Source organism: Lepus europaeus, chromosome 14 (genome assembly GCF_033115175.1).
Source record: "Lepus europaeus isolate LE1 chromosome 14, mLepTim1.pri, whole genome shotgun sequence".
In the NCBI taxonomy this organism is placed as follows: Eukaryota; Metazoa; Chordata; class Mammalia; order Lagomorpha; family Leporidae; genus Lepus; species Lepus europaeus.
The window spans coordinates 34,232,890-34,249,217 of NC_084840.1; the positions used below are offsets into that span (position 1 = coordinate 34,232,890).

General features: G+C 39.8%; 1 protein-coding gene and 1 non-coding gene across 3 annotated transcripts in view; both read right to left on the bottom strand.

Moving 5' to 3' along the window:
• Positions 1-16,328, bottom strand: part of RAB3GAP2 (RAB3 GTPase activating non-catalytic protein subunit 2) — a 117,312-nt gene that overhangs the window by 53,001 nt on the left and 47,983 nt on the right. For both annotated transcript variants that reach the window (XM_062210372.1, XM_062210371.1), the window contains exons 5-9: positions 15,838-15,885; positions 15,681-15,756; positions 15,256-15,357; positions 8,312-8,411; positions 7,477-7,575 (exon numbers count right to left, since the gene is read on the bottom strand). In XM_062210372.1, coding sequence (XP_062066356.1) covers positions 7,477-7,575; positions 8,312-8,411; positions 15,256-15,357; positions 15,681-15,756; positions 15,838-15,885 — 425 coding nt within the window. The remainder of the gene's footprint in view (positions 1-7,476; positions 7,576-8,311; positions 8,412-15,255; positions 15,358-15,680; positions 15,757-15,837; positions 15,886-16,328) is intronic.
• Positions 3,471-3,600, bottom strand: LOC133774043 (small nucleolar RNA SNORA36 family). Its single transcript, XR_009868021.1, has one exon. It is a non-coding gene; the product is annotated as a small nucleolar RNA SNORA36 family (small nucleolar RNA).

Genomic DNA, 16,328 nt, shown 5'->3' on the forward strand with positions numbered 1-16,328 from the left:
TACCCACTACGCCACAGCAACGGCCCCTATTCTTTTCAATCACTCTTAATATTCTATTCTGAGGATATACCAAAATTGATTCGACATACTGAAGGACGTTTAGGTTGTTTCACATAATTTTGCACTACAAAGACTATTTCTTTTTTTTTTAAAGATTTTACTTATTTATTTGAGAGGTAAAGTTACAGACAGTGAAAGGAAGGGAGTGAGGGAGGGAGAGGGAGAGAGAGGGAGAGGGAGAGAGAGAGAGGGAGAGAGAGACAGACAGACAGACAGAAAGGTCTTCCTTCCATTGGTTCACTCCCTAAATGGCCAAATGGCCACAACGGCCAGAGCTGCACCAATCCAAAGCCAGGAGCCAGGAGCTTCCTCTTAGTCTCCCATGTGGATGCAGGGGCTCAAGCCCTTGGGCCATCTTCTGCTTTGCCAGGCCACAGCAGAAAGCGGGATTGGAATAGGAGCAGCCGGGACTAGAACCGGTGCCCATATGGGATGCCATTGCTACAGGCAGAGGATTAACCTACTGCACCATGGCACTGGCCCCCAAAGACTATTTCAATACATATCCTTCATATGTCTATGCACACCTATGTAAGTCTATCTGTATAGTAAATTCTTCCCAACAGAAGATCAAACTCAAAATCAATCTGTATTTTAAAAAGTTTTTTAAGTACTGTTACACTGCATTCCATGAAGTAGTGTTAATTTACATTCCTATCAAAAAGGGTGAGCACTACTCACAACACATTGCAAACACAATCTCTCAGTGAAAACTCTCAGACATCTATTTTGTAGTCAGAAATCTTTAACCTTTGATAATGAAGAGTGACTTCTCATTTTTCCAAGGCTCTAAGAGCAAAAGTAGTCTGCTGGGATGCTGATATCCACATCTTGTGAGCAATAGAGGAAAAACTGGACCATTTATATTACTGGGGTAGAGAGAAATGGGTGTGTGTCGGGGGTGGAAGGAGGACTAGAGCTTAGAATTCTAGGTGGTAAAGATCTGCTGTTAGAGTCCAACATTTCTGGACTCTCAGGCAGTGTCTTCAAACTTCAGTACTCCTATGATATGAAGACACATTGTTGAGAGAACTGAATTCAAACATGTCATAGAACAGAGGAGCTGCTCTACCATAAACCAATGCTGGTATTCAGGTATTGCCTCTGCTTTACACAAAACTTTCAAAAAATGCATTGCTTCTGAAGAAGAGCCCTAGAAAAGGAAATTCATTTAATGAGCCCATAAGCAAACCATTCACTGGATTTAAGGATTAAAGTGAATAAAAAAAAATTCTTGTAAAAGTTGGACAATTCTAAAAGAACTATCTCAAATACATGAATGAATTTACAATGTTATATACAAAGTGGTTTTACTATATAATTGGTTAAGCTTGCCTGACTCTACCAAAATATGATCAAAAAACTGTGTGAAAGATGAATATAAATTGAAATTTACATTGTAACAGCTTCTATTCACACTACCATGTAATACAGGAGAAAGTATAAATTGCTACAAGATATTCAGAGGATTATCTGGCAATAAGTAGATCAAAAGTTAAAGGAGTTGAAATGGCTGATGAGTGCTTTTGATCTTTACCTCCAATTGTATTTTCCTTTCCACCACTTAAGCCATTCAGGTTCAATACCAAACTTAGATCCTGCTGGGGCAGGCATTTAGTCTAGCAGTTAAGACACTGGTTAAGATGCTTATGCCTCACACTGGGTTTGATACCAATCTGTGGCCCCTGATCTCAGCCTCATGCTAATGTGAACCCTGGGAAGTAGCCATAATGACTCAAGTAGTTGGGTTCCTGTCACTCATGTGAGAAACCTGGGTTGAATTCCTGGCTCCTAGCTTTGGCCCTCTAGCCATTGCAGGCTTCCAGGGAGAGAATCAGCAGATGGGACACTGTCTGTATCTATTCTCCAGTCTCTTTGCTTCTCAAAAAGATAAAAATGCACATAATGACTCTAAACTATCAAGTCAAACTTCAAAAATGCTACCTAAAAAATTTAAGAAATCCTTGATCTCTTTCCTCACATTTCTTAAACCATCCTTTAATAAGTACAAAATATATGCCAAATCTGTCCACTGATCTCCAACTCTATTGCCTCTGTCCTAGGTAATCCTTTCATTCTCTCTTCCCTGAAGTTTTGCAACATACTTTTTTTTTTTTTAAAGATTTTATTTATTTATTTGAGAGGTAGAGTTACAGACACTGAGAGGAAAAGAGAAAGGCCTTCCCTCCGTTGTTTCACTCCCCAATGGCTGCAACGGCCGGAGTTGCGCCAATCTGAAGCCAGGAGCCAGGAGTTTCTTTCTGGTCTCCCATGTGGGTGCAGGGGCCCAAGCACCCGGGCCATTCTCCACTGCTTTCCCAGGCCATATCAGAGAGCTGGATAGGAAGAGGGGCAGCCGGGACTAGAACCAGGCAGAGGATTAACCTAGTACATCAAGGCGCCAGCCCCGCAACATACTCTTAATTGGTCTCCTAGCTTTCCACTATAAACCACTCTCTAATTAGCAACAGAGGAGATATCTTTAAATGTAAACCTGCATTTAGAATCCATTAACAACATCCAATGCATTTAAAATATTTAGGAGACTCAATTTCTTTATCCCTACATAACCTGATCACAGTGGACATGCATATTTTTTAAAAATTTTATTTATCTATTTGAGGCAGAGTTACAGATAGACAGGAGAAACAGAAAGGTCTTTCACCCTCTGGTTCACTCCCCAAATGGCTGCAATGGCTGGAGCTGAGCTAATCTGAAGCCAGGAGCCAGGTATCCCACATGGGTGCAGGGGCCCAAGCACCTGGGTTATCTTCTACTGCTTTTCCAGGCCATTAGCAGAGAGCTGGATGGGAAGTGGAGCAGCCAGGATATGATCTGGCACCCATAAGGGATGCTGGCAATGCAGGCGTAGGTTTAAGCTACTATGCCACAGTGCTGGTCCCCCACAATGGACATCTTTAACTTTTTCTCATCTGCCTTCATTCTTTAAAATCACATGACCTCTTTTCTGTTTCTTGAACACTCTGAGGTCTTCAAGGATTCTAGGCCCACAGTCTTGTTGCTTCCTCTGCCTAGAATGCTCTTCCTACAGGTCCTCCTGCAGCTGGCTCCCTCTCACCCTTCAAGTCTCACTTTCCTGGAGAGGCCCCTCCTCACTATTCTGTCTACAATACCTTCTTTCTTTACTGTTTATCATAATTTTCTCCTTATTTTCCTCATGATGTTGACTAACATTTTGAAATTACCACATTTATTCACTCCATTTTATTATTTTTCTTCCCTTGACCAGATTAAACCTTTGTCAGGGCAGAGTTTCTCTCTGTCTTGTATTTCTAGCACCAGCATTAGTACATAGGACACCACAGGTATTCATTTACTTGTTAAGTGAGTTCATCAGATTTTACATAAAGATGTATTTACATTAAGTTTACTGCACATTTTGTTTTTTCATTTGTAGGCTGGGGATATACGAATAGAATAACATTTTCTATCCAATAATTTTCCCTAGCCAGTTTCAATGTTCCAAAGTTTAATTACCAGATCAGGGAAACCCCCTGAACTGAACTCAACACTTTGGAGCTTTGTGGTTTTTTGTTTGTTTGTTTTTTAAGATTTATTTATTTATTTGAAAGGCAAAGTTAGAGAGAGTGGGGGGAGAGACAGAAATAAATCTTCTATCCTCTGGTTCACTCCCCAAATGCCCACAACAGCCAGGGCAGAGCCAGGCTGAAGTCAGGAGCCCTGATCTCCCACATGGGTGGCAGGGGCCCAAGTACTTGGGTCATCTTTTGCTTCTTGCCCAGGTATGTTAGCAGTGAGCTGGATCAGAAGAGGAGCAGCCAGGACTCGAATGGGATGCCAGCATTCACATGGGATGCCAGCATCAGAGGTGGCAGCTTAACTTGCTGCGCCACCATGCCAGCCTTATTTTGTGGCATTTTTATGTTACCAATAAAGAAAAGACATGCTGAAATGTTGAACATTAAGGTATTACAGGAGTATTCCATGCAAGAATGATCCAGTGAACAGAAAAGCATGCCCAGTGTGTCAGATACTTTTCATTAACCCATCTAGAGTCACACTCCTTCTTTTACTCACTGCTCTCTCTCTGTCAGAGGCCAAAGGACACAGACCATGCTGACTTCTAATCAGGTTCAGACAATGGAAAGCCCCATTAGGAGATCAGAGAGAGAAAGGACAAAGTCAGGGTACTGATTTCCCTGGCTCTCTCCCTAAAAAGCTGCTGTGACCCTTGCTCTTCAGGATGCTGTCTCTATTCATTATCCCCAAGTGCTGGAACTGCTCCCTGCCCTCATCTCTTAAGGCCTAAGAGTGGTTAACAGTTTGGCTGCTAAGAAAACCTGACATACTGTACTATTCCTTGTGGTTTTCTCCTTTACCAAATCTTTATTTACATAGTCTCTCTGTAAGGAGACCTCCCTTCAGTTGTCCTCTCAAGTATGCCATCTGTCTTCTATTAGGATTCTGATGCATAAAATGTATTTTTAGCAAAATTGATAGGAAGGGCTGGTTGTGATATATTGATTAAGAAAAGGCTGTTATATATTTTGTATTATACAATCCTATTTATGAAAAACATTATCTCTTTATATGACCAAATGCATATTACACATGAACTACACACACACATGCACATACCCCAGACAGTCTGTAAGGTTACCAAAACACCAATAGTTGAGTCTCTCTGGACATTATAAATTACAGGGATCTTTTCCTTTCTTTGTTATGTATTTTATAATATATATATGTACATATATATATAGGGGCATGTGTGTATGTACATGTATATATATATATATATAAATATACTATCTGAATTTCTCAACAAGCATTTACTATATTGTCAAACAAAAAATGTGTTTTTAAATAACATTTTCTTCTTTTCCACCCTCATTTTTACTACCTTACCTCAGAAGCTCATTACGTCTTACTGAAATTGTAACAGCTTTCTTACTAGCCCCAGTTTCTAGACTTGCCTCCTCCATTCTAGCCTCTAAACTGCAACCACAGTAGCACATGTGAAGATGGTATTCTCTTGCTCAGAATTCTTCAATGGTTCTCAATATGGCTAAGAGAAAGCTCTAAATGAAAATACTTAGATAAGATATCCCTCTACATATTATACTACGTCTTTCAAAATCTGACTCCTCTCCACACATCTTGCCAGTTTTCCCTGGAACTCACTGTTTCTTCAGCACACCATGCACTTTTACCCTGACACCTTATGTATATATTGGCTGGAAAGCCTCCTCTGTCTTGTTCTCTGGGTCAACTCCTACCTATTTTCTCAATCTCAGATTTAAATCAAGTTTCTTCCCTGATGCTTTAAATGCTAGGGGCTTTCTCCTCTGCTCCTGCTACAGTTGGTCCACTTGTATACTCCAGCAATTGTGACATTAAAACTCACATATCCAGAGAGCAGAGATCACACCTTTCCATCTATGTATTCTCAATACCTAACATAGTAAGCTCTCAAAAAGTGGCTACAAGAGGGAATCAGCTTTTATTTATACTGTAATTTAAAGGTTACATTTTAAAAAGTCTGATTTATATGGTTTCTATATGGCCCAAATCTGAAAAAAATTAAAATCAAATAGAAATTGACTTAAAACTGTATAATCTTGCTATTGCTGACGTTAAATCTTTATTAGAATGACTATTTCTTGTTTTATAGAAAGATTTTATTTAATAAATATAAATTTTATAAGTACAACTTTTGATTATAGCAGTTCTTCCTCTCATACCTGCCATCCTATTCCCAAACCATCCCACCTCCTACTCCCTCTCCCATCCCATTCTTCATTAAGATTCATTTTCAAGTATCTTTATATACAGAAGATCAACTCTATATTAAGTAAAGATTTCAACAGTTTGCACTCACACAGACACACAAAGCATAAAGTACTGTTTGAAGACTAGTTTTACCATTAATTCTCATAGTACAACTCATTAAGGACAGAGGTCCTACATAGGGAGCAAGTGCACAGTGACTCCTGTTGTTGATTTAACAATTGACACCCTTATTTATGATGTCAGTGATCGCACAGGCTCTTGTAATGAGCTGCCAAGGCTATGGAAGCCTTTTGAGTTCACTGACTTCGATCTTACTCCGACAGGGTCATAGTCAAAGTGGAAGTCCTCTCCTCCCTTCAGAGAAAGGTACCTCCTTCTTTGATGGCTTGTTCTTTCCACCAGGATCTCACTCACAGAGATCTTTCATTTAGGTCATTTTTTTTTGCCACAGTGTCTTGGCTTTCTATGCCTGAAATGCTCTCATGGGCTTTTTAGCCAGATCCAAATGCCTTAAGGGCTGATTCTGAGGCCAGAGTGCTATTTAGGGCATTTGTCATTCTATGAGTCTGCTGTGTGGCCTGCTTGGATTGTTCTCTCCTTTTTAATTCTATCAATTATTATTAGCAGGCACTTGGTCTTATTTATGTGATCCCTTTGACACTTATTCCTATCTTTATGATCAGTTTTGAACTTAAAATGATCACTTTCACTTGTAAGATGGCATTGGTACCTGCCAACTTAATGGGATTTGGAGTCCCGTGGCAAGTTTTTACCTTTACCCTTAGGGGTAAGTCCGAGGGAACGTGACTACGATTTCTTAAAGACTATGATGGTCTGGTTCTGAACTAACTTTTATATGTCTCTCTAAGGGCAACATATTTCTTTACATAAGAATAAATGCTTGGGGGCGGGTGCTGTGGCGTAGTAGGTTAAGTCTCTGCCTGCAGTGCCGGCATCTCATATGGGCACCTGTTTGAGTCCCAGCTGCTCCATTTCCAATCCAGCTTCCTGCTGATGGCCTGGGAAAGCAGTAGAAGATGGCCCAAGTGCTTGGGCTTCTGCACCAACAGGGGAGACCTGGAAGAAGTTTCTGGCTGTTCGCTTTGAGTTGACTCACCTCTGTTTGTGGCAGCCGTTTGGGGAGTGAACCAGCAGAACAAAGACTTCTGTCTCTCCCTCTCTCTGTCTGTAACTCTGACTTTCAAATAAATAAATCTTTTTTTTGGACAGGCAGAGTGGATAGTGAGGGAGAGAGACAGAGAGAAAGGTCTTCCTTTTTGCCGTTGGTTCACCCTCCAATGGCCGCTGCGGCCCGCGCATCGCGCTGATCCAAAGCCAGGAGCCAGGTGCTTCTCCTGGTCTCCCATGAGGGTACAGGGCCCAAGCACTTGGGCCATCCTCCACTGCCTTCCCGGGCCATAGCAGAGGGCTGGCCTGGAAGAGGGGCAACCGGGACAGAATCCGGCGCCCCAACCGGGACTAGAACCCGGTGTGCCGGCGCCACAAGGCAGAGGATTAGCCTGTTAAGCCACAGCACCGGCCAAATAAATCTTTTAAAAAATGATAATTTCTAATAAATCAGATACTTTGATCAAAATGTATAAGCAATAATTACAAAAAATGTGAACTAGTAAGACTTACCAATACTTGCATGATCAATAATGGTGTCAATATCTTGTAGACCCCATTTCTTATAAGCTAAGGGTGGTGGCTGTATGTGTTCATTGCCTGATGCTGTAGCTGTCAAAGACAAAAATTAGATAATTCAAACTAAATTATAATGGAAAAATGAAGTTTAACAAAAAATCATTAAAAATATAAAAATCCTTCATTCCAAAATTTCAATTAATGAGTCAAAGTAATGAAAACAACGCATAAAGTGAAACTTATTTAAATGTCAACAATACTCATAAAAGCACATTGAAAAGAGTAAATTGTCAAAAGATATTTTAAAATACTCAAGTAATCAGAGATTATTTAAAAAAAACTAGAAGACTACTAAAAATCAAGCTGAAATCAAATTGCAAGTGATTACTGAATAGGAAAATTTTTTTCCTGACAAACTGGGAAAAACCTTGGGTACAGCACCTGGAGTTTAACTCAGGAAAAAACTAAAAACCTGACATACTTGGCAGAGCACACATACACCACGCACTGAATCTAGGCAACTGGGGCTAGACATGATAGAAATGTGTTAACAGCAACAGCATTTCCAGAAATGCTTTTCTCTATTTAGAAGTGTTCCATATTATCAAAAAAGAGCTGATGCTGACTCCCTATGGGTCCTGCCTACTAAAAATTCCCCCTGCACACACTTGTACCTTTCCACAAATCTAGAGTTACCATAGAGCACTCTGACATCTATAGCAGAAGAGTATTTTCCTTAACTCTAGTTGGAAGGCTTCTTATTCAGAAGACACAACTATAAATAAAACAAACATTATCAGAAGTTAAATATTTCTCGCCAAAAAATTACCTTTTGCTACCTGATTTCTACAAGCACGAAGAGACTGGAAAAGGCTAAACCCATCAATAGTCACAATGGCAGCTGGATATAAGATACTCAACTCTTCATTCTATTTAAGAAGTAGAAAACAGTAATTTTTCTTAAATGTATATGCCAAATGAGCATTGTAATTATACCTGAATGTCAAAAGAAGGTAATATAAAAAACACTGTGACTAAACCATCAACCATCCAATTCAAAAGCAGTAACAGGCAGGGGAACAGTAAAATTAGATGAAAAATCAATTTTAGAATGTTTTGGATACACACTTAAAATTCTCAATTATGAGCTTTTGTATATTGTGAATGCTTTCAGGATAGTGTAACAAAAATTTATAATTTCACAAAAATTAAGTAGTCATGGCACAGATACAAACAATATATAGAAATAGGAAGAATAAAAAAAAACTCACCTGAAATCCCAATGTATACCTTCAAATATATTTCTATATTTTTGGATGCGATTACACCACATATAGTAGTCTGTAATTTTTTTGTTTTTTAAGATTTATTTTGAAAGTCAAAGTTACAGAGAGAGAGAGAGAGGGAGAGACAAAGAGAAACCTTCTGTTGGTTCACTCCCCAGATGGCCCCAAAAGGCCGAAGCCAGGTGGCAGGAGCTTCATCTGGATCTCTCACATGGGTGGCAGAGTTCCAAACACTTAGGTCATCTTCCCTTGCTTTACCCAGGCCATTAGCAGGGAACTGGATTGAAAGTGGCAGCTGGGACACAAACTGGTGCCCGTAGAAGATGCTAGCATCACAGGCAGCAGCTTTACCCACTAGACCACAACACCAGCCCTTTGTTTTTTATTATCATATATCAATGGTATTTTTCCACCTCCATAAGTAAACAAATCATTTTTTATTGTGGCCATATAATATTCAACCATACGAACTCAAATGTATTTAACTAGTTCTCAATGATGGAAATGGGGTTTGGCCTCCTGCTTCCACTCCTGCTCTCCATTCCATGCTCCACATGGCCAGTGTGATCTTCATGAGACGCAGCAGATCAAAACACTCTCCTGTTTATAGCTCTCCATCAAGATCTGGCACACAGGGGATTCCAATACAATCCCATCAAGGTTGCATGTACCAATGCCATCTCACTAGTCCAAGTGATCAATTTCAGTTCACAATTGATCACACTGATAGGTCTAAGAGTCAAAGGGATCACACAAACAAGACTAGTGTCTGCTAATACTAACTGGTAGAATCAAAAAGGGAGAGAAGGATCCAACATGGGAAGCGGGATACACAGCAGACTCATAGAATGGCAGATGTCCTAAATAGCACTCTGGCCTCAGAATCAGCCCTTAAGGCATTTGGATCTGGCTGAAAAGCCCATGAGAGTATTTTAGGCATGGAAAGCCAAGATACTCTGGCAAAAAAAAAAAAAAAAAGACTTAAATGAAAGATCTCTGCGAGTGAGATCCCAGTGGAAAGAACGGGGCCATCAAAGAAGGAGGTACCTTTCTCTGAAGGGAGGAGAGAACTTCCACTTTGACTATGACCCTGTCGGAGTAAGATCGAAGTCAGTGAACTCAAAAGGCTTCCATAGCCTTGGCAACTCATGACTAGAGCCTAGGGAGATTACTGACACCATAAACAGGAGTGTCAAATTGTTAAGTCAACAACAGGAGTCACTGTGTACTTACATCCCATGTGGGATCTGTCCTTAATGTGTTGTCCAATGTGAAATAATGCTATAACTAGTACTGAAACAGTATTTTACACTTTGTGTTTCTGTGTGGGTGCAAACTGATGAAATCTTTACTTAATATATACTGAATCGATCTTCTGTATATAAAGATAGCTGAAAATGAATCTTGATGTGAATGGAATGGGAGAGGGAGCGGGAGATGGGAGGGGTGCGAGTGGGAGGGAAATTATGGGGGGGTGGAAGCCATTGTAATCCATAAACTGTACTTTGGAAATTTATATTACTAAATAAAAAAAAAGATCTGGCACATATCTCTAATATAATTTCATATCTCTCTTCCCTTGCTTCTTGAACAATAAGGTCATGATCATCTCAGTCTTTTGTTCCCAGGTCTTCACCTGCCTAGTTTTTATGACCATTCAAATCTCAGCTAAAATGTTAGTTACTCACAGAGGCTGCTCCTAAGCCTGTACTTCAAATATCCCTATTTTCTTGCCACATTACTATCTCATCAACACGATGATTTCCTCCATGACATCTACCAGAGACTCAAATCACCTTGATAAGTCTAGTTGCTTACTCTTGGTTTCCCTCCACCATGCCCAAACTGTTAAGCTCCTTGAGAAAAGAAGCCCATTCTGTCTGGTGCACAAATTAATCCTCAGTGATTAGAACTGGACTGGGCATAAAATAGACAGCAAATAAGTATTTATGAATGTACTAACATTTTCAATATTATAAACATCATTGCAATAAACATCTTTCGGGCCATATCTTTTTACATTAGTAGGATATTACTTAAGTATAAATTCCTTTAAATGGGTCTACTAGGGCCACAGAGTAGTCACAATTTTCATTTTCATGCATATTATAAAAGTACCTCAAGTACCTATCAATTTATACTTCCACCATAACACATGAGAGTGCCTGTTTCTCCATACTGTCACCAACTGTTTTGTTAATCTTCATTTTTGTCCATCTGAAAAGTAGAAAATTACCTAACAGTAGTTTCTTATGCGAGTATTAAAGTTAAGTATTTTTTCAAATGCTGTCTGATCAATCATCATTCTTCTCTGGAGAATGCCTTTGTTCCTACTAGACTTTTGGGCTGCTAATAAGAGAGAATCCGGGGCCATGAATTGGGGAAAGATAGGAGGCAAGGGAGCTGGCATGTGAGCTCACACAAAAGGGTCACAAGCCATGGCAGTGGGAACATGGCAGAGGGAGCCACTGGCTTTGAGGACCTGGAAGACAAGAAGACCTAAATACCAGCAGGCAATTTCTTCCAAAATAGACAGTATTCCAGGTGAAGATACTAACACAAACATCCAAGTCCCGAAACCAGTGGAAACGGGTTGAGGTAACAGAGATCTTTTTGCAGAATCCAAAGAAGCTTCTTTGATGTACAGAAAGACAACTTCTCTCTTTGGAAACTCCTGCAATGATCGGCTGTCACCCCTACCACACTCATTGCCCCAGAACTGAACTGAAAAAATCAGCTCCTGTGGCTTCTGATAAACTTGGTAATATTTTGAAAATAAGCAAAGAGAGGTATTTTTGAAATACAAAATGATGTCAGACCCAGAGACACTTATGTAGTATTCAAAATTGTAACTAAAGTTTCCTTCTCTACGTTCAGTAAGAATGGTTGTTCAGTTAAAAGATGATTTTCTTGGCTTGCATAACAAATAGCATGTAAGCATTTAAATGTTACATCTTTTCACCAGTTTTGCCAAAGTGTACTACAGATATAGTCAAGTTTAAAGTGTTTAAAGAAGCATCATCACTATTAAATTTGTAGAAAATGGAAAGCAGCTTTTAAGAGGTATTATGGGGCCGGCTCTGTGGTGCAGCGTGTTAATGCCCTGGCCTGAAGCGCCAGCATCCCATATGGGCACCGGTTTGAGACCTGGCTGCTCCACTTCCAATCCAGCTTTCTGCTAGGCCTGGGATGGCAGTGGAAGATGGCTCAAGTCCTTGGGCCCCTGCACCCACATGGGAGACCTGGAAGAAGCTCCTGGCTTTGGATCGGCGCAGTTCTGGCCCTTGAGGCCAATTGGGGAGTGAACAATCGGATGGAAGACTTCTTTCTCTCTCTGCCTCTCCTCTCTTTGTGTAACTGACTTTCAAGTAAAAATAAATGAATCTTAAAAAAAAAGAGCTATTATGGAGGCTGGCACTGTGGCGTAGGCGGTTAAGTCTCCGCCTGCAGTGCTGGTATCCCATATGGGCACCAGTTAAGAGTCCCAGCTGCTCCACTTTTGATCCAGCTGCCTGCTAATGACCTGGGAAATCAGTGGAAGATGGTCCAAGTGCTTGAGCCCTTGTACCCACATGGGAGACCCAGAAGAATCTCCCGACTCCTGGCTTGGGGTCAGTCCAGCTCTGGCATTGTGGTCATTTGGGGAGTGAACCAGCAGATGGAGGCCCTCCCCCGCCCCTCTCTCCCTCTCTCCCTCTCTCTCTGTAACTCTGCCTCTCAGATATTTAAAAAAAAGAGGTATTATGTTCAATTCACAGATTATCTTCTTAAATTTCTATCTGCTTCTTTTTTTTCTTCATTTCATTTGATATTTCCTAAAGATGAATATTACTAAGACTTAAATCTTTAGCCTGCAGTTAAATTTTCTTATATTCTTCGCTTGGGAGAATTTATTCATTAGCTATGTCTTCAACTATCATCTCCCAACCTACTCTATGCCTATATTAATTGATTATGTATCATTAAATGATATTAAAACCTTCATTTTCTTACCATGAACTAAAAGTCAACATAGCCAAAGACAAATTTAATCACTTTTATTCACTGCCAAAGCAATTCCCTCCCAGGATAAATTAGAGACATATACATCTTTGACTCATTTTTCATTTTAATACTCTACATCTCTATACAATAACAAAGTCCTATCAATTATGCCTTCAGAATAATTTTTGTACTGATCCTTTCTCTCCCCACAACTATTCTAGTCCTGGCTCCCAGCACTCCACATATATGCTAGATAACCTACAAAATCAGATAACCAGCCTCCCTGATTCCAGTCTCCCTCATCCAAAATTCATCCTGCAGAGACTCCTTCAGTATCCCTGTGATTACACTCCTTTCCTCTACTAAATCTTTAGCAGTTTCTCTCATTGCCTGAATCAATTCTGATTTTCACTTGGCTTTCAAATTTATTCAGAATTTGGCCATTTTGCTTACTGATCACTTTTTTTTTAAAAAGATTTATTTATTTATTTATTTGAAAGTCAAGTCAGAGTTACACAAAGAGAAGAGAGGCAGAGATAGACAGACAGAGAGAGACAGAGAGAGAGAGAGAGAGAGGTCTTCCATCCAAATGGTTCACTCCCCAATTGGCCACAATGGCAGGAGCTGCACCGATCTGAAGCCAGGAGCCACAAGCTTCTTCCAGGTCTCCTACACAGGTTCAGGGGCCCAAGGACTTGGGCCATCTTCCACTGCCTCCCCAGGCCCTAGCAGAGAGCTGGATCAAAAGTGGAGCAGCCAAGTCTTGAACCGGCACCATATGGGATGCCAGCGCTTCAGGCCAGAGCGTTAACCTGCTGAGCCATCGTGCCAGCCCCTTACCCATCACTTTCTTATTATTAGTTTCTACATAGGTTTCCTTTTTGGCACAAAAATAGTCATACATTTAAATCTCCTGCATTTTTCCCAGGATCATCTAAAACAGCTTCCCCCTCTTTCCCATTATCTAATTAAATTCTACACTTGCTACTCAAGGCTTAGTTCAAATCTCACATCATCAATAACTTTCTCTTATTGCCCTAGTTCTAATTGAGCTCCCCCTTCTTAATACTTGTACTGAATTATTGTCCATATATATTTGCAATTAAATAGGCACTGCTTTATGTTACTGATTAACTCATACACGTTAATAGATATTAGACTAGTCTCTCTTACTAGATAGTTGTTTTTCTGTAGCTCCTGGCTATCTATCATGTTAAATTTACTTATGTATACAATATATATATGCTTACTTGAAACCATTTGGAGGCAGTAAAAAGAAAAGGAAGGCATATTGTATGGCTCTATGTTCACTGCAAAACAAATAAAAGCATACTGCTTTGTTTTAGTGGCACTACAATTATTTTTGACTGTGAAATATCAAAATCTTATATATCACCTGGGAGGGAGAACCAAAGATACTAACAGTATTATTTTCTCAGTCAAAATCTTCAAAGAATATAAAATATTTCCTACTATAAACAAAAACTTAGCCTGTCTTCTGGGAAATGATTAAGAAGTAGTAGTACTATTAATAATAATACCAGATCTTATTTATTCCACTATGGTAATTCTGGTAACTCCAAATAAAAAAAATATACTGTTATATAATATCACATTTTTGCCTACATCACTAGCAAATTCTAAAAATAAACTTTTTATTGGGGCTGGCACTGTGGCACAGTGGGTAAAGCTGCCGCCTGTAGTGCCAGCATCCCATATGGGCGCTGGTTTGAGTCCCGGCTGTTCCACTTCTGATCCAGCTCTCTGCTATGGCCTGGGAAAGCAGTAGAAGATGGCCCAAGTCCATGAGCCCCTGAACCTGCATGGAAAGCTGGGAAGCAGCTCCTGGCTCCAGATCAAAGCAGCTCCTGCCACTGCGGCCAATTGGGGAGTGAACCAGAGGATGGAAGACCTCTCTCTCTCTCTCTCTCTGTTTAACTCTTTCAAATAAATAAATAAACGTTTAAAAAAATAAAAATAAATAAATAAATGAGAAACTTTTTATTGACTTGTAACTGAAGTATTTTATTGAGGTGGATATTTGGTCTAGTAGTTAAGATGTTTGTGTCCCATACTGATGTACTTGGATTCAATACCTGGCTCTGGTGCCTGACTGCAGCTTCCTGCTAATATAGACCCTGGTGGGCAGCAAGCAATGGCTCAAGTAGTTGAGCCCCTGCCATCCACGTTGGAGACCTAGATTGAGTTCTTAGCTTCTGATTTTGCCTGGCTCAGTCTCAGTAGTTGTGGGCATCTGGGAATTAAATCAGCAGATGAGAACTCTCTCAAAAAAATTTTTTTTAAAAAGTGTCTTATTTTATTGTAGAATGAAACATATATTTTACAAGATAAGTAAAAGCAAAAATTCTATACTAAAAATAGATTACATTTCTAGAATATTATAGCCTGGCTACCTATATCACAAGACAGATATCTTTAAGTTTCGATCCAATAAAGGAGAGAAATGCTTCAGAGTACTGCCACTGTCAACTTTTTATGATACCTGCTCAGTCACGCCAGGATGTCGGGGGATTTCATAGGTCCTGCATTTAAGCTGTAGCACTGGGTCCTCATTCAAAAGCTGTGCAAGCAAGAGTACACCATTCTAGGAGGAAGCAGAGAGAAAAGCCTTGCTTATTTCCTTACTAATACAGTTGAACCAACAGGTCTGGCCAGGCAGAGATTACTATTTCCCCAACAGTTTTCCATGGATACCAGGTACTTTCTCTCCAGGAAAACAAAACAAAACAAAACACCAGATACTCTTCTCTTTATCTTCTACTAGAACAGTTCACTGCCTGTTCCAGCCTCCACCCCCATAAAACATTAACATATTTCCAAGCAGCTAGTATGAAGTCACCACCAGTTTAATGGAGATCCATAACTATCACAAGCAACTAGTCACTATTTGCTAAAAACTCAACTCACCTCAGTATAGAAACGTACGTAACCTGAAGTAAAACCCACCACGATGCAGGTCCAGTCAGGACGTCCAGTGGAACTCCTGATACAAACAAAATTTGTGATCTTAACACTTCATAAATCAAAGCAGGGAAAGCAGATGATTCCTATTTTGGCTACTTACCTCTTTTGACTTGCTAGTGGGATACACAGAGCACTAGTTACACATTCCCTAAAAACAAAACAAGACCACACACTTATCTACTGAATTAGTCAATGATTTATATTTCTCTACAATATGATATAAAATAATAAATGATGCTAACCTCTGTGGCCTAGTTATATTCAATACATAAGTAAAAGTACAATAAAACTCCACCAGAAATAGGGACTATAAAATTTATTCACAAAAATGTAATGTTACATTCATTATGATTAATAAAGGATAGTATCTTTCATTCTGTTTTGCCCTACAAAGCAAGAAAGAAAGCAAAATTTTACTTTCATCCCTGATTGTATACAGAACTAAGAAAATCCCAAATGATTACCAGGCGGTCATTTTCGACTAACCCACTTTCACCTGTGTCAGCTAAGAACTTTAACTTGTCTACTTGTTTAAGGCCAAGGGTTGTGCCGGGGGTAGTGGGACTGCCAGTCATATTACATGCAAATTGT